Genomic DNA, 27,099 nt, shown 5'->3' with positions numbered 1-27,099 from the left:
GTGATTGCGAAGAATACTATGTCGGCAGGACCCATCAGAATCTAGACAAACGGTTACAACAGCATAAAAATGACATAGACAAGGCCTTAATTTCAAATAGTTCCAACAACTCCTTTGATTCTGCTTTAGGTTGGCATATATTTAATAATCCGTGCCACATGATACTTTTTGAAAACTCATCACTCATCAGTAATGATTTGGGAATAAAACAGGTGGTTCAGGAATCAATCGAAATTAATCTCAAAATAAATAATAATATTTCTTTGAACAGGGACTTAGGGGAATACTCACTAAATTCTTTATACTCAAATTTAATTAAAAATGATCTAGCAAAATATTTTACTAAACCGATTTATGATAGTACTGAACCAACTACGAAAAGGCCTTTGAGACAGGCTGCTAAACAAGCAAGATTAGCTTTAAGAAATTGCATCTAATCATTTTATTCTCTATACTTTGAATGAGCTTATATTCTCATTTCATTCTTTTTCGCCAGTCCTGGTTGAACTTCGTTGAAGTAAGGATGCTAGGGCTATTTAAAAAAAAAAGTTTTAAAAAGTGTTTTTAATTATTCAGTTTTAATCCTCACAATTTGATGTAAGTTCATTTATATATATATATATATATATATATATATATATATATATATATATATATATATATATATATATATATATATATATATATATATATATATATATATATATATATATATATATATATATATATATACTAGCTGTTGGGGTGGCGCTTATTCCAACTTGCTGCCAAGAAAAAAAAATTGGCATTACAATCTTAGCTTTCTGATCCCACTACTTAGAAATCAGAACAGAGTACACATCATTTGAAAAAGAAATCATAAAAAAAATATTTATTAACGTATAAAATTAAAGTATCAATTTGAAATATCATTAATATACATGGAAATAGAAAAATATCACATACAAATTAACATGCTCCATTTTCAAGGAGGATGTTCCCTATTGAAATGTTTATCAATATATTGCTTCTGAGTATTGGAATCTTTCCTCTTAGTAAATTTGGTCCCGATTGTTTCAAAGAAAGATTTGATCTACTTTTGAATCCCGAAATCGTTACTTTTGCCTCTAACCATTCCTTTTCATTAGTTGACAACACTGCAATTGGGATTTCAATTTGTTTCCCTTGGGATGGGTTCAATCTGATGACAAGGTTCTCTGAGGTCATGTTAAATCTTGTTATTTCCTTGGTGATGCGGACATAACGAATAAATTCTATTCTAAGACAGTAGCGGCCCGTTAGAGAGTTTGAATCAGGCTCCAAAGGAGATTCAAGGATCAATTCTGTTGTCTTTCTTGTTGGCACAGAAGATGAAACAAAATTACCTAAAATAAAAAGTATGTTATACATTAATTGTTACATCTCTCCGTTACATCTTCCAAATCAAAGGAAAGAGATCATGGAACAGATTTTGGAAATTCTTGGAAATCAAACAGTTCGTGGTAACGAACTGTAGTAAGGAGCAATCCGGCTCAATAGTAACCAAAACTCTAAAAAATTGAATTTTGATATAAATAGCTACATCAAAAGAATTGCATTTTAATGCTGATTTTAAATATATAAATTTCATCAAGTTTAGTCTTAGCCATCAAAAGTTACGAGCCTGAGAAAATTTGCCTTATTTAGGAAAATAGGGGGAAACACCCCCTAAAAGTCGTAGGATCTGAACGAAAATGACACCATCAGATTCAGCGTATCAGAGAACCATACTGTAGAAGTTTCAAGCTCCTATCTACAAAAATGTGGAATTTTGCATTTTTTGCCAAAAGACAAATCACGGGTGCGTGTTTATTTGTTTGTTTTTTTGTTTTGTTTTTTTTTTTTCCCAGGGGTCATTGTATCGACCAAGTGGTCTTAGAATGTCGCAATAGGGCTCATTCTAACGGAAATGAAAAGTTCTAGTGCCCTTTTTAAGTGACCAAAAAAATTGGAGGGCATCTAGGCCCCCTCCCACGCTCATTGTTTCCCCAAAGTCAACGTATCAAAATTTTGAGATAGCCATTTTGTTTGGCATAGTCGAAAATCTTAATAACTATGTTTTTGGGGATGACTTACTCCCCCACAGTCCCTGGGGGAGGGGTTGCAAGTTACAAACTTCAACCAGTGTTTACATATAATAATGGTTATTGGGAAGTGTACAGACGTTTTCAGGGGGATTTTTTTGGTTTCGGGGGTAGGGTTGAGGGAGGGGGCTATGTGGGAGGATCTTTCCTTGGAGAAATATGCCATGGGGGAAAAAAATTCAATGAAAAGGGCGCAGGATTTTCTAGCATTACTATAAAAAAAAAAACAATGAAAAAATAAACATGAAAACGTTTTTTCAAATGAAAGTAAGGAATAGCATTGAAATTTAAAACAAACAGAGATTATTACGCATATGAAGGGTTCTAAAAATACTTTAGCATAAAGAGCGAGGTATTTAGGAGGAGATAAATACCTCGCTCTTTATGCTAAAATATTTTTAGTGATTTCAACTATTTATTCTACGGCCTATTTGATTCAGGGGTCATACTTAAAGAATTGGAACAAAACTTACGATTTAGTGTAAAGAGCGAGGTATTAACGAGGGTACAAACCCCCTCGTACACATAATAAAAGTATAAGAATATAAAAATTTGTTACGTAAGTTAATTCTTAAGTTACGTATATTTTTTACTAATAAAAACGTTCGTTGAATATTAAAAGTTCTAGTAGCCTTTTTAAGTAACCGAAAAATTGGAGGGCAGCTAGGCCTCCTTCCCCACCCCTTATTTCTCAAAATCGTCTGATCAAAACTAAGAGAAAGCCATTTAGCCAAAAAAAAATTAATATACTAATTTCATTTCAATAATTTATGTGAGGAGAGCCAAAATCAAACATGCATTAATTCAAAAACGTTCAGAAATTAAATAAAAAAAACTAGTTTTTTTAACTGAAAGTAAGGAGCGACATTAAAACTTAAAACGAACAGAAATTACTCCGTATATGAAATGGGTTGTCCCCTCCGCAGTCCCACGCTCTTTACGCTAAAGTTTTTAGTTGTTTTAAAAAGTAGAATTGTGGCAAAGAGTCAAACTTTAGCGTAAAGAGCGAGGGACTGCGGAGGGGACAACCCATTTCATATACGGAGTAATTTCTGTTCGTTTTAAGTTTTAATGTCGCTCCTTACTTTCAGTTAAAAAAACTAGTTTTTTTTTATTTAATCACATAATGAAGCTCATACGTTTTATGAAAATTAATGAAGTTTATAGTATCTAGATTTGAAGAATTTAACTAAGTTCCTCTAACACTGCTAGTAAACATTGTCAATTCAATGACAATTAATAATCAATCCCAACGAAAAATCATCATACATAATTTGTTTTGACTAGTGAGCTCTTGCCCAGAGCAAATTAGGTATCTCCCAAAAAAATGTGAAATAATCCGAAGTACCTTATAGCAAAATAAACTTGATTATTTGTCAATCCAAGGTACGGAGTGCTAATAAAAATGATATATGATCAGTTTTATATTTGAAATTGAACTATCTGAAATATACTTAATCTTAACTAAAATGAGGTAAGACATTTTTTCGTAGCACGTAATAGCACACTAAAGACAGACCTTCAAAATGTTTAAAGTATTTAAACTTATAGTATTTCATCGGTTCCCTCTACTGAATGAGCCTACACACCTCTATTGCAAAACTATTATACGCAGCATAAAAATTTGAATTGATTTTTCTTCTCCATTCAATGATACATGTGGGAGCAGTAAAGGAATTGCAGTTTCTCCTTAAAAGTTGTTAAATGCTGTCCCGACCAGTAACACCTCACGCCTTTTTTATCCACTAAAATCATTCCTAGCAAGTTTGCTACCAAGCAAACCTTGTGGTTATCAATATATACAAAATTACACGATTTTCTTTACTTCAAACTAATCTAAAAAAGCAATATCTTTGTATTCATCTTTACTTTGTTGTGGAAAGAGTATCTCAAATGAACATTCAATTGAGTTAGACATGGTAAACTTGATATATGTTGCTGATGTCCGTTGAATCAAACTGTTTGTGGTAACGAACTGTAGTAAGGAGCGACCCCGCTCAATAGTAACCGAAACTATAAAAAATAGAATTTTGATACAAATAGTTACATCAAAGAATCGCATTTTAATGCTGATTTTAAATATATAAGTTTCATCAAGTTTAGTCCTACCCATCAAAAGTTACGCGCCTGAAAAAATTTGCCTCATTTTAGAAAATAGGGGAAAGTACCCCCTAAAAGTCTTACAATCTTAACGAAAATCAAACCATTTGATTCAACGTATTGGAGAACTCTAATGTAGAAGTTTCAAGCTCTTATCTACAAAAATGTGGAATTTAGCATTTTTCGCCAGAAGAAAGATCACGGATGCGTGTTTATTTGTTTTTTTTCGTTGTTTTTTTCCCCAGGGGTGATCGTATCGATGCAGTGTTCCTAGAATATTGCGAGAGGGATCATTATAATGGAAATTAAAAGTTCTAGTACCATTTTTAAGAGACCAAAAAACTGGAGGGCACCTAGGTCCCCTCCCACGCTCATTTTCCCCCAAAGTCACTGGATCAAAATTATGAGATAGCCATTTTATTCACCATACTCGAAAAACCTAATAACTATGTCTTTAGGGATGACTTACTCCGCCACAATCCCCTTGGGGGGGCTGCAAGTTACAAACTTTGACCAGTGTTTACATATAATAATGGTTATTGGGAAGTGTACAGACGTTTTCAGGGGGATTTTTTTTGGCTTGGGAGAGGGGAGAAGTTGATGGGAGGGGGATGTTACGTGGGAGGATCTTTCCGTGGAGGAATTTGTCATGGTGGAAGATAATTTCAATAAAGGGGGCGCAGAATTTTCTAACATTATTTAAAAAAAAACTATGAAAAAATAAATATGAAAAGTTTTTTCAACTGAAAGTAAGAAGCAGTATCAAAAATTGAAACGAACAGAAATTACTACGCATATAAGGAATTCACCCCCTCGTAATACCTCGCTCTTTACGCTAAAGTATTTTTTAGCAATGTCAACTATTTATTCTACGGCCTTTGTGATTCAGGGGTCATTCTTAAGGAATTCGGACAAAATTAAGCTTTAGTGTAGAGAGTAAGGTATTGACGAGGGAGTGAACCCCCGCATATAGGTAATAAAAATATACGAATATAGAAGTTGGTTACGAAAGTTAATTCGGAAGTTACGTCTATTTTTTACTAATGAAAATGTTCGTAAAAAGTTAAAAGTTATGGTTGCCTTTTTAAGTTATCAAAAATTGGAGGGTAACTAGACCTCCTCCCCCGCTCCTTTTTTCTCAAAATCTTTCGATTAAAACTATGAGAAAGCCATTAAGCCAAAAAAATATTAATTTTGTTTTAATTATTTATGTGAGGAGAGCCAAAATCAAACATGCATTAATTCAAAAACGTTCAGAAATTAAATAAGAAAAGTTTTTTTAACTGCAAGTAAGGAGCGACATTAAAATTTAAAACGAACAGAGATTACTCCGTATATGAAAGGGGCTTTGCCTCCTCAATGCCCCGCTCTTTACGCTAAAGTTTTTTACTGTTTTAAAAGGTAGAGCTAAGAGAAAGAGTCAAACTTTAGCGTAAAGAGTCGTGCGTTGAGAAGAAAAGGCCCCTTTCATATACGGAGTAATTTCTGTTCGTCTTAACTTTTAATGTGGCTCCTTACTTTCAGTTTAAAAAATATTTATTTATTTATTTAATACTATTCTGGGTTCCGTAGATTTCATCGCTCAAGATTTCTATTTCTTGAACTCAACAAGAGCTGTATGAATTTATGAGCTTTTAGATTTTCAAAAAGATTTAAATTGAAACAAGAGAGTGTTTACTCTTCAAATTTAATGAGAAATTGCGCGAGGCTCTGGAAGCAGCGAAGGTGAAGGTTGGATTAAAGTTAGGATCCCTCCTTTCGAAAACTCATCGAAGAGTTTGTGGTAACGAACTGTAGTGAAGAGCTAGCCAGCTCAATAGTAACCGAAACTTTAATACCAAAGCACACATCAAATGAATCGGATTTGTACGCTGAATTTAGACATACAACTTTCATCAAATTTAGTCTAACCCATCAAACGTTAGAAGCCTGAAAAAATGTGCCTTATTTTCAAAAAAGGGGAATCTACCACCCAAAAATCATAGAATCTTAATGAAAATCACACCATCAGACTCAGTGTATCAGGAAACCCTGCTATAGAAGTTCCAAACTTCTGTCTGTAAAAATGTAGATTTTTGTGTTTTTTGGCAGAAGGAACATCACGGATGTGTGTTTATCTGTTTTTTTTTCGCTTTTTTTTCTTAGGGGTGACCGTTATCAATTAATTGGTGCTAGAAGTTCGTGAGAGGGCTCATTCTAACGGAAATTAAAAGTTTTATTGCCTTTTTAAAGTGACCAAAAAATTGGAGGGCAACTAGGCCCCCTCTCACGCTCATTTTTTTCAAAGTCATAGAATCAAAATTTCAAGATAGCCATTTTGTTCAGCATATTAAAAAAATCTAACAACTACGTCTTTGAGGACGACTTAACCCCCAAATTCCCTGGGGAAGGGCTGCAAGCTATAAACTTTGCCCATTGTTTACATATAGCATTGGTTATTGACGAAGTATAATGACGAAATTTTTTTTATCTCAGGCTTGTAACTTTTTATGGGTAAGACTAAACTTGATGAAACTCATAAAGTGGTAGTTCTATTGACCCCCTTGACTGAAAAATTTCTTAATGATGAAAAAATATCATTGGGTTAAGTAAGAAAATAAACGTTCGCCATATCTCAAATATAAATTGAAAAAAGCTATTGTCTAAGATTTCCGTCATATGTTATTTTTCTATTCCTTTTGCTCTTCTTGTGCGAAGTTTTTTTTTAAATAGATGTCAGAATTAATTATTTCTTAATAATTTTCATACATATTTAATTATATATTTTATTTTATTATATTTTTGATAATTCATTTATAATTTATTTTATTATGATTATATATTGTATTTCATTATATACTTAATTTTTAATAGTTTTTTAATAATTAATAATTAAATAATAATTAAATACTTTAATTAATAATTTTCTTTGGTATTTTGTTTTGTTTAAACCTGCAGATTAAAAAAGGTAATATAGGAAAATAAGAAACCCGTTCCCCTTGATTCAGTTACACCGACGATTGAGAACCAAACTTTTACTACATTACCATACGCCTCGAAACTCAGCGAGAAGCTTAGAAAAATTCACAAAGTTCAATATTCTTTCAACTTGAGAAAGGATAAAACTGACCCTATACTAGGCAGTGGTGTCTACAGAGTCCTGAGTTCATGAGGAAAATTTTAAATTGGCAGGACCAATCAATAACTAAGAGAACAATTGGATGAACACAAAATTTTAATGAATTAGAAAAATTTTAATTGAAAAATTTTAATGAATTTTATTGAAAAATTTTAATTGAAAAATTTAAAGAAAAAATTTTAATGAATGAGATTTGAAAATAATTTTTTTTTTTAGCACTGAGGACGAGTTGGCGAAGATCCCAGTCGAAATATTTGCTTGATTTTTGTCTTCATATTTTGCTTCTAGCCAACAAAGTCTTCGTTTTTTCACATATTTGATTTTTTTTTTCCTTTATTGTATCCTTTCATTTCTTAGAAATCTCTTTACTCGTTGAGCTCCAAGCTTTAAATCAGTCTAACTCATCCAAGCTCAGATGTTATTCTATAGACAACATCTGTTTATCTGAAGATTTTTGGGGGAGATTTGCTCTCTCGCACATTACAAGAATATTAAGGACGGTCAGTTCTCATTTCTCTCTTGAACACGATCATTTTGAGCTTAGAAAGTCGATTTTCAGCGAAAACCAGTGATAATTTTAAGCTCAATATGCCCTTGGCAATATATTCTATAGAAACTGTCAAAACAATTTCCTAATAGTGGCATGATACTAAACAGTAACTGGTTCCCCTCCTGATCGGTTTGTGAATCTGCCCTAACCGGAGAAGCGACAAAATGGAAAATTCGTCTAAGAAAAAGCAATGAAGGTACAGTTAGAATACCTGAAACACTAGGGGAAAATTACAGAAACACAGCTGGTGCTATGGTATGCTATATGTGCTATATTTCCACATATGGAAATATAGCACCACATATGGTAGTGGTATATTTCCTCGAATATTTCAGCATTCTTGCTGATCCTCATCACCCACCTTGCCTGTTTGGCGATCTATTGAACAGAGTTTTTCTGCTGTGAGAAGGATTGAAAACTTGGCTGAGAAATGAAATTACAGTGTTATTCATAGGCCGTAGCGTTTTTCAAAAAGGCCATTTTTTAAGAAAATGACTTAAACTAATGGTTTAAAGACCTCTTTCAGCCACTGAGAATTGCTATTAGTGGAAATAGGAGGCAAGAACTTGTGTCATATTAATAGCGTTTTTATAAATTTAATTTTGTGGATAGTTTACAGTATAACAGCTAAACGACGAATAGAAGCATAAAACTTTCAATATCCTTAAGGTATTTAGGCTTAATTAACAATGAGAATTTTTCAGAACATGCCCCCACCCCTTCCTAAAATCTTGAATCTGCTACTGGGCCTGATTGATTGGGATGCATTGGGATTTACAGCAGATATACAGGGGTAATGACGCCAAAGGTTCACAACAATGTTAAATGAGTATATATTGGAGGCCGAACTTTCACTTTTTCAACGAGAGCTACTGGCGACGTAGAAAGGGCATGAAGGGTCTTACAAAGTGCCAAAATATTTAGTAGAAATATTGAATTATGTCAAAAATGGCGCTGGTGAGACTTTCAGATTTTCACTTTTACATTTTTACTATTCTTTTTTTTTATAAAGAAATAACTGCAGATTTCAACTTTAAGTCATTTCCCGCAAATATTATATGGCTTTCAATAGCACAAGTTTTGAGAAGGCTACTCATGCTAATAAAGAAGCTATTATGTTTTTATCAGACAACGAACCTGAGTTGGCAAAATACTATACAAAACGAATTTTATGTTCTAAATTTTGTAAATTTGCTAGCTTACCGTCACAAGTTGCTGGGATCTGAAAAGAAAAGGAAATTCCAAGAACATGGAAATATAATTATTACCTAGCAACACAAAAAATTACGTTACTGGCAACGGGAAGTGTTGCTCTTGCCTTTTTGTTGGTTTTGCCAAAAAAGTGTTTGGGTGAAATTCACTTATTTTGTTTCTTCAACATCTGATCACTCTGAGAATTTCTACCTGAGAATTCCCCCTGGAACTATTTATTCAGTTGTAAAATAAAGATCTTAAATGTAAAATTAATTGAAAATTAGGTTAGGATTATTAAACCACCCACCATGAAATGTTGGACAAGCAGTATCCAGAAAACGTGAATTATGTGAACTTATATCTTTTGTTCAAGTTAAGCCCCAGGGCCAAACAGGGTCGGATACAGAACTAATATTTGAGGGGGAGGAACCATGAAACTTGAGCTTCTCATTGGCCATTTTCACCCCACAACCCCAGTAGTTAGTGCAACATCTGAACTTCTGGGGGTTATACACTCCGAAACCACCCCTTGGAACCAATCCGGTTTAGTGCTATTCTTACCTTCACTGTGCCACTTTTCTCCCTGATAGATGAAGTTACATAGTTTGTCAATTCCTAGTAAACTGCACGGCAAAGTAACAGATCCAAAATCCTCTTTGTTATCTGAAGCAGTTCTGAAGCTTGACAAAGATCGGCTTGATAAATCAATTATATTCGGTCGACGGAAGGGTGAAGAAAAATTGAAGGGATTGTGCACCTGAAATTGAGAGTACTCTTGTAAACTTTAATGCCAGAATTAAATTATTAGGCTAATCGAAATCACCCATACAGTTTATTTTTCATACAGATATATTTATCATGCCCTTAAGCAGGCACACGCACAGCAAGACGTCGCTCCAAAATTTTCAATTTTGGATAGTTTCCAGACTTTAGCTTTAACTTTCAGAGGATAGAATTTTTCTTACTGTTCTTTTTTTGTGCGAATGACATCGTTTTGGGATATTTAGAAATACGTAAAAAAAATTTCTTCGCGTATTGGCTACTCTTTAGTTGTAGACCAAGAACTTACATTTCGGTGAAAACTGTTTCCGCCCTATGTTTGGGAAATTCTTGGATAGGAGTATCTAAGCATTACGTGACCTAACTGAAAGATATCATACCTAGGACAAAAGTTAACAAGTTCTTGAAAATTTTTTAGGTAATAATATGTTTTTCTTAACTAAATTTATACAAGTAGAAATTGCTATCCTTTCCTTAAAGAATGGGCTTCTCTAAAATACATTCCTTTTTTTGTTTCTGACTTCATGTACGATGCGTTTCTATGCAAAAAAAAACTATAAAAAATATAGATTTAGCGTATCAGAAAACCCCAGTGTAGAAGTTACAAGCTCCTATAGATAAAAATGTAGAATTTTGATTTTTTGCCAGAAGAAACATCACAGACTTGTTTTTATTTTAAAAAACAAGAAGATTTTATTAGAAAACGTTTTTATTAGAAGTTTTTATTAGAAAACGGGTCTCCTCCCAGGCCCGTTTTCCTCCCAAATTTGTCGAATAAAAATTTTGAGAGAGCCATTTTGTTAAGCATAGTTGAAACATCAAATATCTATGCTTTTAGGGATAAAATGACCCCCCCCTCTCAGCTCATGGGGAGTTGCCTCTTAAGTTTTGAATTTGCCCATTGTTAGGCATAGTATTTGTTATAGGGGAGTACACCGACATTTTTCGGTAAGGGGGGGAGCTATTTTCTGATTGAGATGGGATTCCCAGGGGAGAACTTTCGGAGTTGAACTTTCCAGGATAAATTTGACGTATCTTTACACCAATTTTACAGTATCTGTAGAGTCTTTCTATACGAAAGCACTTTTCGAACAGAATTGCAATACGAAATTCTTTTTATTCGTCTTGTTTTCTCTTTGCCAACACAATCTTGCATAGGGAGATTATTCCTCAGGAATTGCTCGGAGGCTATTTTCAGCGTGTTTGGATTTCCGGCGAAAATTTTAATGAAAGGGAGGATATCCGGTGCGGTCGGAAAAACGACTAAAAATTATAGTTTCTTTCAAATAAAAACATTTTAAAGAGAATTATTCAGGCTGAATCATCCGCAAGAAATTTTACGGGAAGGGGGAGGGGGGTCTTATTCAGCAAAGATGGAATTTTATGGTTTAAAGGGGCAGGGATTTACTTTATGTGAAAAGAAATTTCTACTGAGGAGTTTCCAGTGAGGGAAAATAATTTTTACGCAGGGTGAGCCAGATTCACCGACCCTTTCATATATGGAATAATCTTTGTTCGTTTTGAGTTTTAATGTTGCTCATTACTTTCAGTTGAAAAAAAATATTTTTTTAAATTTGAGCTCAACCCAAATCGAAAGTAAAAGTCTTATGAAAATAAATTTATGGGAATTTCAAAAGGACACCATACATTTAGAACATTGCTGTGCCGGTTGTGTATTGAAAAGTATTGACATCAAATATACTTGGACTTCCTACGACTCACCTGTGCTGCTGTCTCCCCTATCAAAAGACTTAGCTGGTGGTTCTGCCCCCAAGGAGTAGACAAGTACAAATTAGCTGAGGAAGTATGGTGCCATTTTCTGGACAAATTACGCAAAAAAATTTATTTATATCAGCCGATAACTGATTGTTTTTTCCGATGTCTGATAATGAAACTGAACCTCCAATCGACCCGAAATTTGCAAAGTTCTTATCTAAAATTTGCTAATGTTAATAACGGCCTGGAAAGATTTATCTAATCTTAAATTAAATTCAATTTTATTCAGTCCACATTTTAATTTCAAAACTTGATGAAAAGAAAAAATTTTGCACAATATTAAATTAAAAAAGAGCTAAAATTATAACTCCCTTTTGGCAAAATATGTCCAAATATGGGATGCCAAAAGTTAAAATCAATTATAGCAAAATAAATAAAAGTAAATCAAGAAAATTATTCTTGTTTTAATATTTACTTTAGGATTTTATTGTGTAATGCTAGATTTCTCTTTTTTCTGAAAGATTACTTTAGCTTGTATCTTACAAAAATAAGTAAGTAAGTCAGAGTCTCTGGCAAGATTTTCCTGATTACTGCTGGAAGTATTACTATTTTCTTTTCGGAGGTAAATATTTGTTGGTTTTCCATAAGCAGTAAGTAAGTGTGTAAGTCTGTATACGTAAGTAGTTCATTTCATATGGCTGGGCAATGTCAGCATGGTGTTTCTGGATAAGATTTTACTTGGAAACTGATTTGAACTCATACACCTGCCCTATTTGAATCATGTCTTATTTTACTAAAAACTTTAAACCGCTTTTAAGGAAGTGCTGCTTCAATATTCTATTACTTAGTCAAATTTTTATACCCATTACGATTACAAAAAGGACGAAAAAATTCCCATGAATTTACACTAATCCACAGAGCGATAGCACCACCAATAACTTACACCAACAGAGCGATATACACTTACACCAACACTTACACCAACATAACTACACTTACACCAACAGAACGATTACACCAACAGAGCGATGTAAGTTTACACCAACAGTTGGTGTAAGTTTTACACTTACACCAACAGAGCGATAGCACCACCGATAACTAGTCAACTGGGACGCTGAGGAAGCCTGGTTTGACATAAGTAAAATATTCTTGCAGTTATTTTCCTTTTCCTCCTACGTTTTCCTTCCCTCCTGTCCATAAATCTGTTATTGCTTTTAAGGCTTTCTCTTTATTTTGTCCAATTATCAATAGACACATCTTAGAATTACGCACATAGGGTGTACTTAAAATCCACATTATCCCCACGCATTAAGAACCACCACAGAACCTAAGTCTCCATGATATTTTCTTTTTTTCCATGTAGCATAAAATTACTTTCTACAGAAAGAAGCAACGTAATACTACTGCTAACAAGTTACTGTAGTACCAAGCTGTCCGATGCCAATACAGTTATGTACACTCCTCCTCCACCCTAATCTATTCAAGGCCTTCCGCTTTACGCTCTTCATAGAATTTCTCATTTCCCTTAGATTTTTCTTACGACATCCTTCCACCCCATTCGTGGGTGACCTGCTATTCGCTTGGATCTAGGTGGTTGCCTGAAAACGAGGATTTTGGGTAATCTGTCATCCTCCATCCGGAGAATGTGTCTTAACCATATCAACCTTTTTTTCATTATCGTCCTAGAAAGGGGGATTGACCCAAAGTTTTCGTACTTTATTAAAAATTAAGGTGTATCAACTCCAAAACTGAATCCTCAAAAAAAAACATTTTCAAAGAACTCATATCCTTACACAAAAAATCCTCAAGTATATCTAAGATGATTTTTACGTCCTTGAAAATCATGTAATAAAACTTTAAATAGCAAAGGTAACTTAATGTAACTAAGTTCTTTTAAGTTATATTTGATAGCGATATCGATTATCCAGTAGGGTAGCCAGCTTCATTTTCTTGAAAAATAAATCTTTATTGCTAGTTGTAGAGCCTTTTGGTTGAGAGGCATAAAAAAGCATTAACATATACTTTAATATGAGAACAAGCAGACAAATATTTTATGCTCTTCTTTTCAACGCAACATTTGTCTCCTTAACTCCTCTCTCAATGACCATATTTATCCTGGAAGTTCTATTTCGACTCTCCAGCTGGCTTCGTGATTTGGTATTCTGTTTTTAACTTCGAGCACAATTATTTCAATTGCTCAAGACTAGTAATTGACCGGGAATTACTATATAAATAATTAATTTGCATATTAGCTGAAATCAATGGCTAGTTTCTCATTTAATGAAACAACTTAAAAAGCACTTCCAAACATTGTATATTTTCAAAGGCTTTAAAAGGAACCAATATTTCAAAAAATCGAAAAAAATCGATGGGTTTTACGATGTAAAACCTTAATAAAAACATCTCTCTTTTAAAAACGGAGTCGCCTCATCTAGATTTAATAATAAAAAATTTTAATAGATGGCGTTAGTGCTTAAGCATTCCAAAGTCAAAATCATTTGGTGTGTTCCAAAAATTAAGTATTGTTGATCGCGATTATTTATTTGTCATTTTCTTTCGTTCGTAAAAGAAAAAACTAAAAAGAAAGAATACAAACATAAACATACTTACCAGTGCTTTCGGTTTTGAAAGTTTGAATGGCACCTTGGGAAACTTCAATCGTGACAAAATTGGTGAATTAGTAGTAGTTAGTTCCGTCGACGTCAACGATGAATCAAAAGTTGAAAGCTTTGAGGGGACAACAGCTATTGCATTTCTATTCATCTCTGAAAAATTTTTAATCTCTTTTTAATTTATTTTTTTTTATTTAATTTTTACTTATTTTTTTTTAAATTACTTATTATTTATTATTACTTATTACTTATTTACTATTACTTATTTATTAATAATTATTACTTATTAATTACTTATTATTATAAAAAATTACTACTTATTTAATTTTTTAAAAAATTAAAAGAAATTTAATCTCTGAAAAATCAAGAAAAATTCTGAAGTTTGTTTGAATTTGCTTCACTGTAACACGGTTTTCAATCAAGAGTATTACCCATAGACGCACAAGATGCATTTGGATCCTATTTAGACTCCCAGGGTCAGGAAATTTTCTCAGGAAAAAGAGTTAATCGATTGCTACATCATATGTCAAAAAGTATATTCTTTCTTTCTATTTTCACATTTAGGGAGGAAGGGCGTGAAACCTCCAAAAATCCACTAGCAAAACTGCTGACTCATTTCACTGTTTTAATCTCTAAGAAATCAAAAAAGCTTAGAAGTTTGTTTGAATTTGCTTTCCTGCAGCATGGCTATCTGTCAATATTGTCGCCCATATATGCATAAAAACCTTATGGATATTATCAAAACATTCAAGCTCTAACAAATTTTTGTAGTGAAACAGCTAATTGAATTCTATGTCTCCGGCTCGAAAAGTTTATTTTTTCTAACACTTGTCATATTTAGGGAGGAAGTTTTTGAAACCATATTAAGTTTACTCAGAGGAACTTTTGACTCTTGGTAGTGTAAGCCTATGTAGCAAAGGTAGATATTTTGGTCATACTTTTTTGTGATTGGAGAGAATCATATATGCTTTGGTACAGTTTGAAATACGGTGAATCAGCCGGTAACCAAAACTATTCGTAGGTAATTTCTCGGGAAATCATCAGGAGAGCCCATGCTTAAGAACTATATTTGATCTCTGTCATCACTGTAGCTTCTAATGTTCTAATATTGGTTCACAGACTTTTCTTCCTATTCTTGCTAAATTTTAAACTATGAAAAATAAAACCCTGAGCCTTGGCTATTCTACTTTTAACATTTTCACTGCTCCCACTGTCTTTACTAATAATACTAGTAATTGCGACTTTGTTTTCTTAACGTTAATTTTCAAGCCTATTCTACCATCATGAGCGCGCAAAGCTTCTAAAAGTTCATTTATTTCACTCACACTTTCATCTAAGATGCTTAAATCATTGGCATAGTCGAAGTCTAGGAAATACTTTTTTCTCAGTTGACTTCGTGTTTGCCCATATCCGTTCCTGTGATTCTCAAGAAAAATTCTATCAAAATGATCCATATAAATAGGGGTAGAACACAACTCTTCATAACTCTTAATTTAATACGGAACCAGCTGCTCTCCTCATTTCCTACCTTAACCGCTGTAGTATTTTTTTTTTTCGCAAAAAGCAATAATCACTTTAATGTATTTGTCTGCTATACCATTACAAAGATAAGATTTTTACTAAAACTCTTCTGTCAGCTGGATCAAATGCTTGCTTGTAATCAATAAAACTAAGGACTAATGGTGCTTGATCACTCAGGCACTTCTCCATTATTAAGATAAGATTCCCTGATACTATTTTACAACGGGAAACTAAAAAAAAGGAAAATCAGATGTCACTAATCATTCCGAATCAATGACTACTTCAGTAAGAAAACAATTTAAATATCAATACAAAAACATTGGTCATAATGTTCTAATAAAAACCTCCAGTGAAATGCGTTGATACTGCCATACTTTTACTGTTCCGAGTTTTCCTCAGGTTTTCCCAAGTTTTCCCGAAAGGCAATTGATTCTTCCAAAATCTTGCTGAAAGTTAGTGTTCTCAAAAGAATAGTTTTGGTGTTTTTGGGGTAAGGCTGAAGCAATAGGTCTAAGTTGTCTCAGTAAGCAAATATATAGCCTTCCAATATACAGACTGAATTCCAATGAAGAGAAAAACTTACTGCAAAGACCCTCAAACTCATTTGAGCAGGTAAATCCTCTTGGACATTGACTGCAAGGTTTACCAAACTTATACACTGAGTGGTTAAGGAAGTTTCCTGCAGGACCATAATTACAAACGTACAAATGGGCGTATGGGAGGTTCTTGAACATTGAGCTTCTAAAAGAGGAATAACCGCATCCAACAAATCTTGTATTTGCCCAAATTAGCTGGGTGAAGTGCCCATACACAGCAAACGATGATGGAGGCCTAAAAATCATTCCGGCTTGTAATAACACACTTAAAAATGTCGTTCGGTGTGTACATTAAAAATTATTGTGTGTTAAAGCCAATATTTTGTTGTTATCATTTTGTTGTTGTTATTATGTTATTAATGAAGTTTTGAATATAAAGAAAAAGAAAGATTACTGCCCTGTTTTTCCATGTTGAAAAGTATGCTCTAATTGTATTTGCCTCTTTTCCTGACGTCCAACATCATATTTTCTTTTGCTAGTTTAGGCTATTCCATAATTGTATTTCTCAAAAGAAAGTCACATAGCCCCGTCTTTCTTACCCTTTTGTTGTATTTACTTGTTGTTTCTACATCCAATTTTCTAGCCAATAAAAGAGCACAAAACTTAATTATGTTTTTTGTTTCGGGGTGAAATTTTCACCAAGTTAAAGAACAGAAAGTTTTTGAGCCGTAACATTTTTTCAAGCAAACTCTCTGTTCCTCTGGCTTTTTAATTTATGTTACTAACCAATGTCTGAAAATTTACATTCTTAGTCTTTCAGTTCGCTTGTTTTCCCATTGATTTTATTTTCTAAATTTTGATGCCACAGGTAGTCATGGAGCTGTCCTGTTTTTTTTTTACATATACAACATATTTTTTAGTTTTTATTCTAATTATTTTTAATTTTTATGTTAAAGTTAGATGTTCTCATAAGAGAACATCTAAGTTCTGTGCAAATGAACATCTAAGAACATCTAACATCTAAGTGAAGATATCTGTGCATTAAACAAAACCAGTTTGATGCACAGATACCTTCATTAGTTTGAAGCAGATCTGTAACCATGATTACTGTACGGGAGACAGGAATAAGGCAAAAAAAGAATATATCGTCTAGCGGATATTCTTCAAGAGTGAATATGCCGATCTTATGGAACAAACCCTCCTTACCAAAAAGATAATTAAGTTAAATTGACGGGTCACTAAAAGCAACTCGTCTGATAAAATAATTCGGTTTTTAACAATCTTGTGAACTGGATTGCATGACAAACAAATTCCATATTTAGCTCTATTAAAATCCTCAAATAATGATGAAAATTTTTTTCTACAACCAATTTCCTATTTTCTTGGATTTTACACATTTTTAGAAATTCAAACTTTAAATACAAGCACTTATATATAAAGCACGGTACTTCAAAAAGTTTAATCCTTAGCAAGATTTACTGGTATTTTTTTTTCAGTCTATATTTGTCCCTGATATCAAGTCAACTTTGAATTTTTCCAAAAATTCTCAGCAGTTTATTTAATTAGCGCTTATACTTCATTGTACTGTTACATGTTAAGACATCGAACTGAATATAAAATAACTCATACTTACTGTTTAAGCTTAATTTTGTCACAACCAAAAAACAATGGGTTAAAAATAATCGAGAAAAATGGTTTAAAAATCTCAAAAGCATGAAAACCAAAAAACAGTCGAACATTTTGAAACTTAGACTAAAAGCCAAAAATATACTCAATTCAAGTCTGCAACAGAGACTCTTCTAGATTCAAGAAACTCAAAAAAATTCTGTTATATATCACATGCACAGCTAGACTAGAGAAGCATGAAAACGGTTTTTTTTCCATTTTAGAGTTTGTATTAATTTTTTTTCCTTCTTTTTGAGCCGATGTTACTTTTCATATTTGATATTCTTAAATTATTTTTCTTTCTTTTGTTAAGCTGATGCTAGTTTGTTGTTTACGAAGACTAACTAAGACGGTGTTTCATGACAAAGAAAAAAGAAATATATTTAAAATTATGAATAGCACCTTACATTTGATAATTCTATTAAAGATTTGTCACAAAATAATAGTTTTTTTTTGTATTGTAGCATTGTTGTTACTGAACACTGTTGTCAAACCTTCAGAGTACGTGGCAACTAAACCATATTAATATTAGTTGCATTCTCCACAGACATCAGACACCGTTCCTTTTTGAAAACAAAATATTGCTCTTTTAACAAGGAATATCAGAACTTGGTAAATAAAAAACAAATTAAAGAATACTCAACAACAAGGTATTTTCTTTGACTTGGCGGATGCGTGGAGCGCTGGTTAGGGACGAGTACGTAGATAGATGAGAAGGATATTAATTTCAAAGGGGAAAAGGTCACCCTTATAATTGATAATTAATAAGATGAAATTAAATTAATGAAATGAAATTGTGCGTTATTTCTTATGAAATGGGAAATATAAAATGTATCTTCTTTGGTTCTATGTTCCATGGAAATTAGATGCAGCTCTTATCTGAAAACAATAATGAGAAATCTGGTAACATAGTATATAATAATTCTGTTAAGAGGTCCTCAATGATAACAGAATATTCTTTAACTAAGTTTATGTACAGAACGAGGGTTAAAGAGAAAGAGAGGGTTAGAGAAATTGGAAACTTAAGAAACGGAAAAAACTAAAGCCTATTACCATTTATTATTTAATGTTCCTATGTGGAAAAATAGTATGAAGCATTAGATCTTGATAAAAAAGATTAAGTTGAAAAAACGTAAAAATACAAGGGGTTATGTAACAAATCACTTTGAGAATAAGAAATCCTGGGGGCATGTATGTAGGCAGGTAATAAGAACCCTATTAAAGGAAAATGAAATATTTAAGGGAGACACCGAGATCCCTAAAATACAACCCATGATTATCTTGGACCAATAAGTTGCCTGGGATAATGGAGTTTGGACTAACAGAATAAGAAGGTGGATATAGGATGCAAAGAATACAAATTGATTCAAAGCTGGGTTAATCAAAAAGTCACGGTAACGAACGGTAAGCAGGGAGTGACTCGGCTCAATAGTAACCGGAACTCTAAAAATCAGAATTTTAATATCAATAGATATAAAAAAAGATTTGGCTTATTGTGCTGATTCCAAATACATAAGATTCATCAAGTTTGGTTTTACCAATCAAAACCTATGAGCCTGAGTAAATTAGCCTGATTTTCAAAAAAAAGGAGAAAGCAACCCCCAAAAATTAAAGGAATTTCGTTCAAAATTACACAATCAAATTCAACGTATCAGAGAACAATATTGCAAAATCAAGCTCCTATATATAAGTATGTGGAATTGTTTACTTGTTTTTTTTTGTTTTTGTTTTTTTTTATATGTTTTTTTCCCAGGAGTGATCGCATAGAACAAAATGATCCTAAAAGATCGGGAGAGAGTGTGTTCGAATTGATATTAAAAGTCAAAAGCTTCTTATGTGATCATAAGAATTAGAGGGCTACTAGCTCTTTCTCCAATGCCCCTCTTTATCCAAAGTCTTCTGATCAAAATTTTGAAACAGCCATTTTACTCAGCAGAGTCGAAAAGTCTAATATATATATATATATATATATATATATATATATATACCTATGGGGGTAACATGACCCACCACAGCCTCTAGAAAAACGGCTGTAAGTTATAAAATTCGCCCATTGCTTGCATATTGTATTTGTTATTTGGAAGCATACAGACATTTTCATGGGGGATTTTGTGCTGTGACTGGATTCCCATTGAGAGAACTTTCCGTGAGGAGGGAAATTTCCGAGGATGAATTTTCAAGGGGAAATTTTACACGGAGATTTAACAGAGTTCATTTACGAAATTTTTTATTTCTATTATTTTCTCTTTTTCAAGTTGAATTTGTATGTGGAGATTTTTAGGGGATATTGTCCGGGAAAAGTTTACAGCAGGTTTTGCTATTTGGGAAAAATTTCTACGGAGGGGGAGATTTCCAGAGTGATCAGAAAAATGACTAAAGATGATAAAAAAAGTGTTTTTCAAGTGAGATTGTGCTAAGGACAATTTTTCAGACTGAATCGTCCGAAAGAATATTTCAGAAGTTTGGGGAAATTTCCAGTGAGGATGTAATTGCCCTGAAAAAATTTTAAGGGGGAAGGGGACAAATTAAAGTTGGCCTAACTTTCCACAGAGGATTTTGCCGTGAGGGGAGAGAATTTCTTATGGAGGCAGATTGTGAGCCAGATTTATCGGCATTATTAGAAATACGATCAGAAATTAAATTTTAAAAAAAGTTTTTTTCAACTGAAAGTAAGAAGCAATATTAAAATTCAAAACCAATAACAGTTATTCTGCGTATGAAGGGGTTGCCTCATCTTCTTAATCCCTGCTCTTTATGCTAAAGTTTGACTGTTTGTCTTATTTTTTTTAATGACTCCTGAAATGCAAGGACAGTTTAATTCAAATAGGCAGCCTTTTTTAAAAGTACTAAAAGCTGTAATGTAAAGAGAACAGTATTGGGGATAGGGGCAACCCCTTCATACAAGGAATAGCTTATGCTCATTTTGACTTTTAATGTTACTCCCTACTTTCAGCTGAAAAAATCTGTTTTTATTTAATGAGAAGATGGATAGAAGCCTTTAAGCCCAGGTGCGCTTAGAATTGGCTTGTTTTTACAAGAAAATTATATATATTTACTATCCCATTCTAAGAATTGGATTAATGCTAATTCCAGCTAAAACAGTTGTTTCTCTTAATATTGAAAAAAAAAAAAAAATACTATTTGCTACTTACCTCTTTCGGTGTAAAAAAGTTTTAAGTTTGGAATCAGTTCAAATTTGGCCTTGACTTCAATGGGAAATCACCAGAAGTGAAAAAGTCTCTGTTGTGTCAGAGACGGATATTTAGTGACAAGAATTCTTTTTGTAAAATATATCAGTTTTTACGCAGAAATTTGTTTCTCACATGCATCTTGTCAAACAGTTCGTGGTAAAGAACTGTAGTAAGGAGCGACCCGGCTCAATAGTAAACGAGACTCTAAAAAACGGAATTTTGATGCTAAAAGATACATCAAAAGAATTGAATTTTTATGCTAATTCTAAATATATAAGTTTAATCAAATTTAGTCTTTGTCATCAAAAGTTACGAGCCTGACAAAATTTGCCTTATTTTGGAAAATAGGGGGAAACACCCCCTAAAAGTCATAAAATCTTAACGAAAATCACACCATTGCATTTGGCGTATTAGAGAACCCTATAGTGAAAATTTCAATCTCCTATCTACAAAAATTTGGAATTTCGTATTTTTTGCCAGAAGACAAATCACAGGTGCGTGTTTATTTGTTTGTTTTTTTTCCCAGGGGCCATCGTATCGATCAAGTGGTCCTAGAATGCTGCAAGAGGGCTCATTCTAACGGAAATGAAAAGTTCTAGTGCCCTTTTTAAGTGACCAAAAAATTGGAGGGCACCTAGGCCCCCTCCCAAGCTCATTTTTTCCCAAAGTCAACTGATCAAAATTTTGAGATAGCCATTTTGTTCCGCATAGTCGAGAACCATAATAAATATGTCTTTGGGAATGACTTACTCCCCCACAATCCCTGGGGGAGGGGCTGCAAGTTACAAACTTTGACCAGTGTTTACATACAGTAATGTTTATTGGGGAGTGTACAGACGTTTCAGGGGGATTTTTTTGGTTTTGGGGGTGGGGTTGAGGTTGGAAAGGGCTATGTGGGAGGATCTTTCCTTGGAGGAATATGTCATGGGGGAAGAAAAATTCAATGAAAAGGGCGCAGGATTTTCTAGCATTACTATAAAAAAAAACAATGAAAAAATAAACATGAAAACGTTTTTCAATTGAAAGCAAGGAGTAGCCTTGAAACTTAAAACGAACAGAGATTATTACGCATATGAGGAGTTCTAAAAATACTTTAGAATAAAGAGCGAGGTATTTAGGAGGAGATAAATATCTCGCTCTTTATGCCTAAGTATTTTTAGTAATTTCAACAATTTATTCTACGGCCTTTCCGATTCAGGGGTCATTCTTAAAGAACTGGGACAAAACTTACGATTTAGAATAAAGAGCGAGGTATTAACAAAGGTACAAACCCCCTCCTATACATAATAAAAATATAAGAATATAAAAGTTTGTTACGTAAGTTAATTCTTAAGTTAAAACGTTCGTTAAAAATTAAAAGTTCTAGTTGCCTTTTTAAGTAACCGAAAAATTGGTGGGCAACTAGGCCTCCTTCCCCACCCCTAGTTTCTCAAAATCGTCTGATCAAAACTAAGAGAAAGCCACTTAGCCAAAAAAAGAATTAATATGCAAATTTAATTTAAATAATTTATGTGCGGAGAGCCAAAATCAAACATGCATTAATTCCAAAACGTTCAGAAATTAAATAAAAAAAACTAGTTTTTTTAACTGAAAGTAAGGAGCGACATTAAAACTTAAAACAAACAGAAATTACTCCGTATATGAAATGGGTTGTCCCCTCGCTTTTTACGCTAAAGTCTGACTCTTTGCCACAATCCTACTTTTTAAAACAATTAAAAGCTTTAGCGTAAAGAGCGAGGGATTGCGGATTGGACAACCCATTTCATATACGGAGTAATTTCTGTTCGTTTTAAGTTTTAATTTTTAAGTTTAATTCGCTCCTTACTTTCAGTTAAAAAACTAGTTTTTTTTTTATTTAATAAATAGAAAAAGCTTACCGAATGAAAAAAGTAAGGAAAGGTCAGTTCTTGTTTGAAAATCAATGTTTAAAGAAATTGGACTAGACAAGAACTTTGAATAATGGCTAAGCAATGGGAAAATTGGAATTGTCAACAATAGAGTCAAAGGGTTTATTGCCTAAGTCTGTGCCCAGATTAGCAAGCTCACCCATCATAATAACAACAGAAAGGGAACAGTTAAAAATAAAAATATTTTTAATAGCTACTGAGCGAGTAACTTTTGAGCATTCATGCAGTTTGGTTCTCCGCTGTGCAAAGTGAATTTGCTATAGCCATGCCCCTAGGATACAGTGTTTTTTCACTGAGAACAAGCTCGATTGAATAGGATCTCGGATTTGCATTTGATGAAAGCGGGCCCTAGTAATAATTGGTTTTATTACAAAACGGGGCCCTTGCGAGTAAGTTTCACTCGATGATATTTTAATATATTAGATAGGCAAAGCGGCATTATCGTCAGAAATTAGAAATGGCAGTGACAAAAGAGCATTTTGACCGGAAGATGGACGGAATGCTACAGTTAATTTTGCAGTCACAGACTGAAAATAAACTACTCGGAGCAGAAAATAAAGTGCTTAGACTGAGCTCGTCCAAGTGAAGACTTCTACTTTGCGAACAAAACTATATGCAAGAAAAAATAACATCATTATACACGGAATTGAAGCGTCGCAAGGCTCAGAAAATCTTCGGCAGACTGTAGCCTCATTTTTTGAGGCTAAGCTTGGAATATCAAACGCTAACCAAATACGTATGAGTGCCATTTATCGTATTTCAAAGAAATCTAGTCGACCAGAACCAGAGAGTGTTCTGAGCCTCCGAAGTGGGACACAGCGAAAAAAGGTTGTAGAGCCTATTTTTGTAAGCCTAGATGGCTTTGACGGGTCAATGATAAAGAAGGAGTGTGGAAAACTTAAAAAGGCGGGGTTCAGTATATCGACGGACCTACCAGCGGAGCTTGGTAAAAGAAGAAAGGAACTATTGTCATTAGGGTGTAAGCTAAAAACATCTAAAGTGACAGCTGAGAAAGTTTCAGAAACTCGTCTTGTCCAACGAGGCGTCAGAATGTGGTTGGATGTTAAAAAGTCTAAAAATTCACAATGGGCGAAATATCTAGATGAATGCTTTGACCCAGTTAAAGTGCCAACTATCCAACCTGAGGAATTAGACTCAGAGTCATAATTGTGTGTGTTCCTTTCATTCATAAGTTTGTCAGTATAAGTTGATTGCCAATTGATTAGATTTCTTTGTTGATTTTGCCCCATCCTTGCCAGCGGTCAGATGTTGATTAAGTTCTTGAACGTCCCTTAATTTTTCGATATATTTTATATTTTTTCTCCTTTATATGTAGTTGTCATTACAAGTTGATTGCCGCTTGCTTACATTTTTCTGTCTAAAATGCGTATTTCAGTGCTTTTTTTATCGATGTTATTCCATTTTCTTTGTTTTGCTTTTCTCTTTCAAAGTTCAAAAAAAGTTTCTACGGGTGTGTGTATTTCTCATGGCTTTTGCTTCACTTCAAGATATGGCCTTGTCCCCTGGAAACTATTAGGTAAGTCATGAGTTCCTATTCTTCATCCCGGGGCCTAATCACTTCTTCATTACCAAAAAATTATAACCGATTAAAACAATTAGGGAATTCTTTTTGGATTTAGAGAAAATTTTTGATGAAAAAATAAGTAATGAAGATGATTTGCCGTTATTTAGTGAAAGTAATTATCCTAGAAGTAAATATGTTGATTTAATAGATTTGACGAAGGGACGCTCTGAATCTCAGTTCTCTGTGCTTCAACTTAACTGTCAAGGATTATGTTCATCGTTTATGGAAATAACTTCAATGTGCCACCAACTGCAACCCGACATAATTGGATTATGTGAGACATTCCTTACAGGACAAACGGATAGCCTCCTAGATATCCCAGGCTATAGATCAAATTTTCTACATAGAAAAGAAGCTCGCAGAGGAGGATTGGCTATTTATGCGAGGAATGAATATGCTATGCCTATTAACAACCAACTGAGCCGGAATGTTGAAGGCATTTTTGAATCACTTTTCCTTGAGCTATATGGGCCTTCTAAGAAAAAGATATTGATTGGAGAAATATATCACTCACCCTCTGGATCTGTTTCTGCTTTTATGGATATACTAACTCAGATTTTACAGCTGATAGGAAACCAGAACCAAGATGTGATCATCATGGGTGATTTTAACATTAATCTAGCCTTTCCTCTAAGAAATAGCTCAGTGGATCTTCTCACTATTATGTCTGGGTGTAATCTTTACCCTTCAATTACAATTCCAACCAGAGTAACAGAAAGTACACACTCACTCATTGACAACATTTTTTCTACATTATGTCCGGCGAAGGTATCAGTCATCACCAGCGACACATCTGATCATTTTCCTATGCACACTGTCTTCAACACAGCGAGGATGCCAACTCCACTTGTAAGAACTAACCAGGGTCTACAAGTAATTCATCTTAAAGAGGAGAATCTTAAATTGTTAAATGATGAGTTAAAAAAAGTTTCTTGGGACAGTGTCCTAGCAAATGAAGATGTGAACGAACGTTTTGAAATTTTCCACAATGCGTTTGTAGCTGCATATAAAACATACTGTTTTAAAGAGAAACCAAGAAACCGTGGAAGAAAAAATACACCAATATGTCCATGGGTTACCGAAAGCTTACTCATATGCATAAATAAGAAAAATAATTTATGGGCAAATTACAGAAACCCTCCAATCCGAGAAAACCTTGAGAGATATGAGACGTATAAGAAATACCTTCATTCAGTTCTGAGGAAAGCAAAAAGAATTTATGTGAATAATAAAATATCGGAAAGTGGGAAGGATGGACGAAAAGTCTGGAAGGTCATTAATTCGATTTTGCGACCAAATGATAAGAGAGCAGAATTGCCTTCCAGACTTTTTGTCAACGGGGAGGCTGTTACGGAACCCACTCAGGTTGCAAAAGAACTCAGTACATTTTTCGCAAGGATAGGAGGAATTACATCTAATTCTGAGAAAAGTCCCCACAAACCCTTCAAGCATTACACAAGACTCAGCATGCACCAAATCAATGGCAATAATTCCTTTGACATAAACCGAAGTAGAACTAATTGTGAAGACCTTGAAAGGCACATCAGCATCTGGATTTGACCGGATACACAAGACAGTCCTGAAAGCAGTCCTCCCTTCTATCCTAGAGCCATTAACTTATTTGATAAACCTGTCTCTAAGAAGTGATGTTTTTCCCTCGATACTAAAAAAACAAGAATAATCCCTCTGCATAAAGGTGGCCCTCAAGACGATCCATCAAATTTCCGACCCATATCCATATTATCTGTTTTTTTCAAAAGTTTTTGAAAAACCCTTACAAAGACTACTTTACCAGTTTCTCGAAAAAAAGGATTTTTTAATAGTCGTCAGTTCGGCTTCAGACCTGGTCATTCAACAGAAGATGCTCAGGCATCCTTAAGCTTATTCATCAACAGAACACTTGACTCAGGTCTTCTGCCAGCTGCTACATTGATTGACATCAAGAAAGCATTTGACAGTATGGATCATACAATCTTACTGGGAAAGCTGCAACATATTGGAATGAGAGGGATAGCCCTTCAATGGTTTGAATCTTACCTTCAAAATAGGTGCATCTACATTGGTGACGACCCGAGGAATGACACTACTGTGAAACTTGGTGTGCCCCAAGGATCAATCCTCGGTCCTCTTTTGTTTTTAGTCCATGTAAATGACCTAACTCGTATCCTTAATCCGAATCATGACGACCAAAAATGCTGTAACCTATGCTTTCATCAACATCTGAGGACATTACTAACGAGCAAGATGAACTTATAGCGTTCGCTGACGACACTACAATGACCTGCTGCGGATTCGATATGCCTTCACTCCAGCGGAAGCTTAAAACATCATAGAAGAGACCTATCTATGGATGGATGCCAACAAACTTGTCATCAATGTAGAAAAATCTTGCATTCTACTATTTTCTAGGGTAGGAACCCTTCACTCAGAAATAACAGGAATTATGACGTCTCGTGGAAAGGTTCAATGACCAGTAAATGGATGTGCAAAATATTTAGGAGTAATAGTAGATGAAAACCTTT

At 33.8% G+C, this 27,099-nt stretch overlaps 1 protein-coding gene across 2 annotated transcripts in view; it reads right to left on the bottom strand.

Moving 5' to 3' along the window:
- Nucleotides 1-856: 856 nt before the first annotated feature.
- Nucleotides 857-27,099, bottom strand: part of LOC136027494 (peptidase inhibitor 16-like) — an 89,099-nt gene continuing 62,856 nt past the window's right edge. For both annotated transcript variants that reach the window (XM_065704807.1, XM_065704806.1), the window contains exons 6-9: nucleotides 16,277-16,524; nucleotides 14,171-14,325; nucleotides 9,626-9,821; nucleotides 857-1,364 (exon numbers count right to left, since the gene is read on the bottom strand). In XM_065704807.1, the coding sequence (XP_065560879.1) occupies nucleotides 949-1,364; nucleotides 9,626-9,821; nucleotides 14,171-14,325; nucleotides 16,277-16,524 (1,015 nt within the window). In that variant the 3' untranslated portion in view covers nucleotides 857-948. The remainder of the gene's footprint in view (nucleotides 1,365-9,625; nucleotides 9,822-14,170; nucleotides 14,326-16,276; nucleotides 16,525-27,099) is intronic.

The sequence above is a fragment of the Artemia franciscana genome, chromosome 5 (genome assembly GCF_032884065.1).
Source record: "Artemia franciscana chromosome 5, ASM3288406v1, whole genome shotgun sequence".
In the NCBI taxonomy this organism is placed as follows: domain Eukaryota; kingdom Metazoa; phylum Arthropoda; class Branchiopoda; order Anostraca; family Artemiidae; genus Artemia; species Artemia franciscana.
The sequence above is the reverse complement of the archived record's forward strand: the minus strand, read 5'-3'. Positions and strand labels throughout refer to the sequence as shown.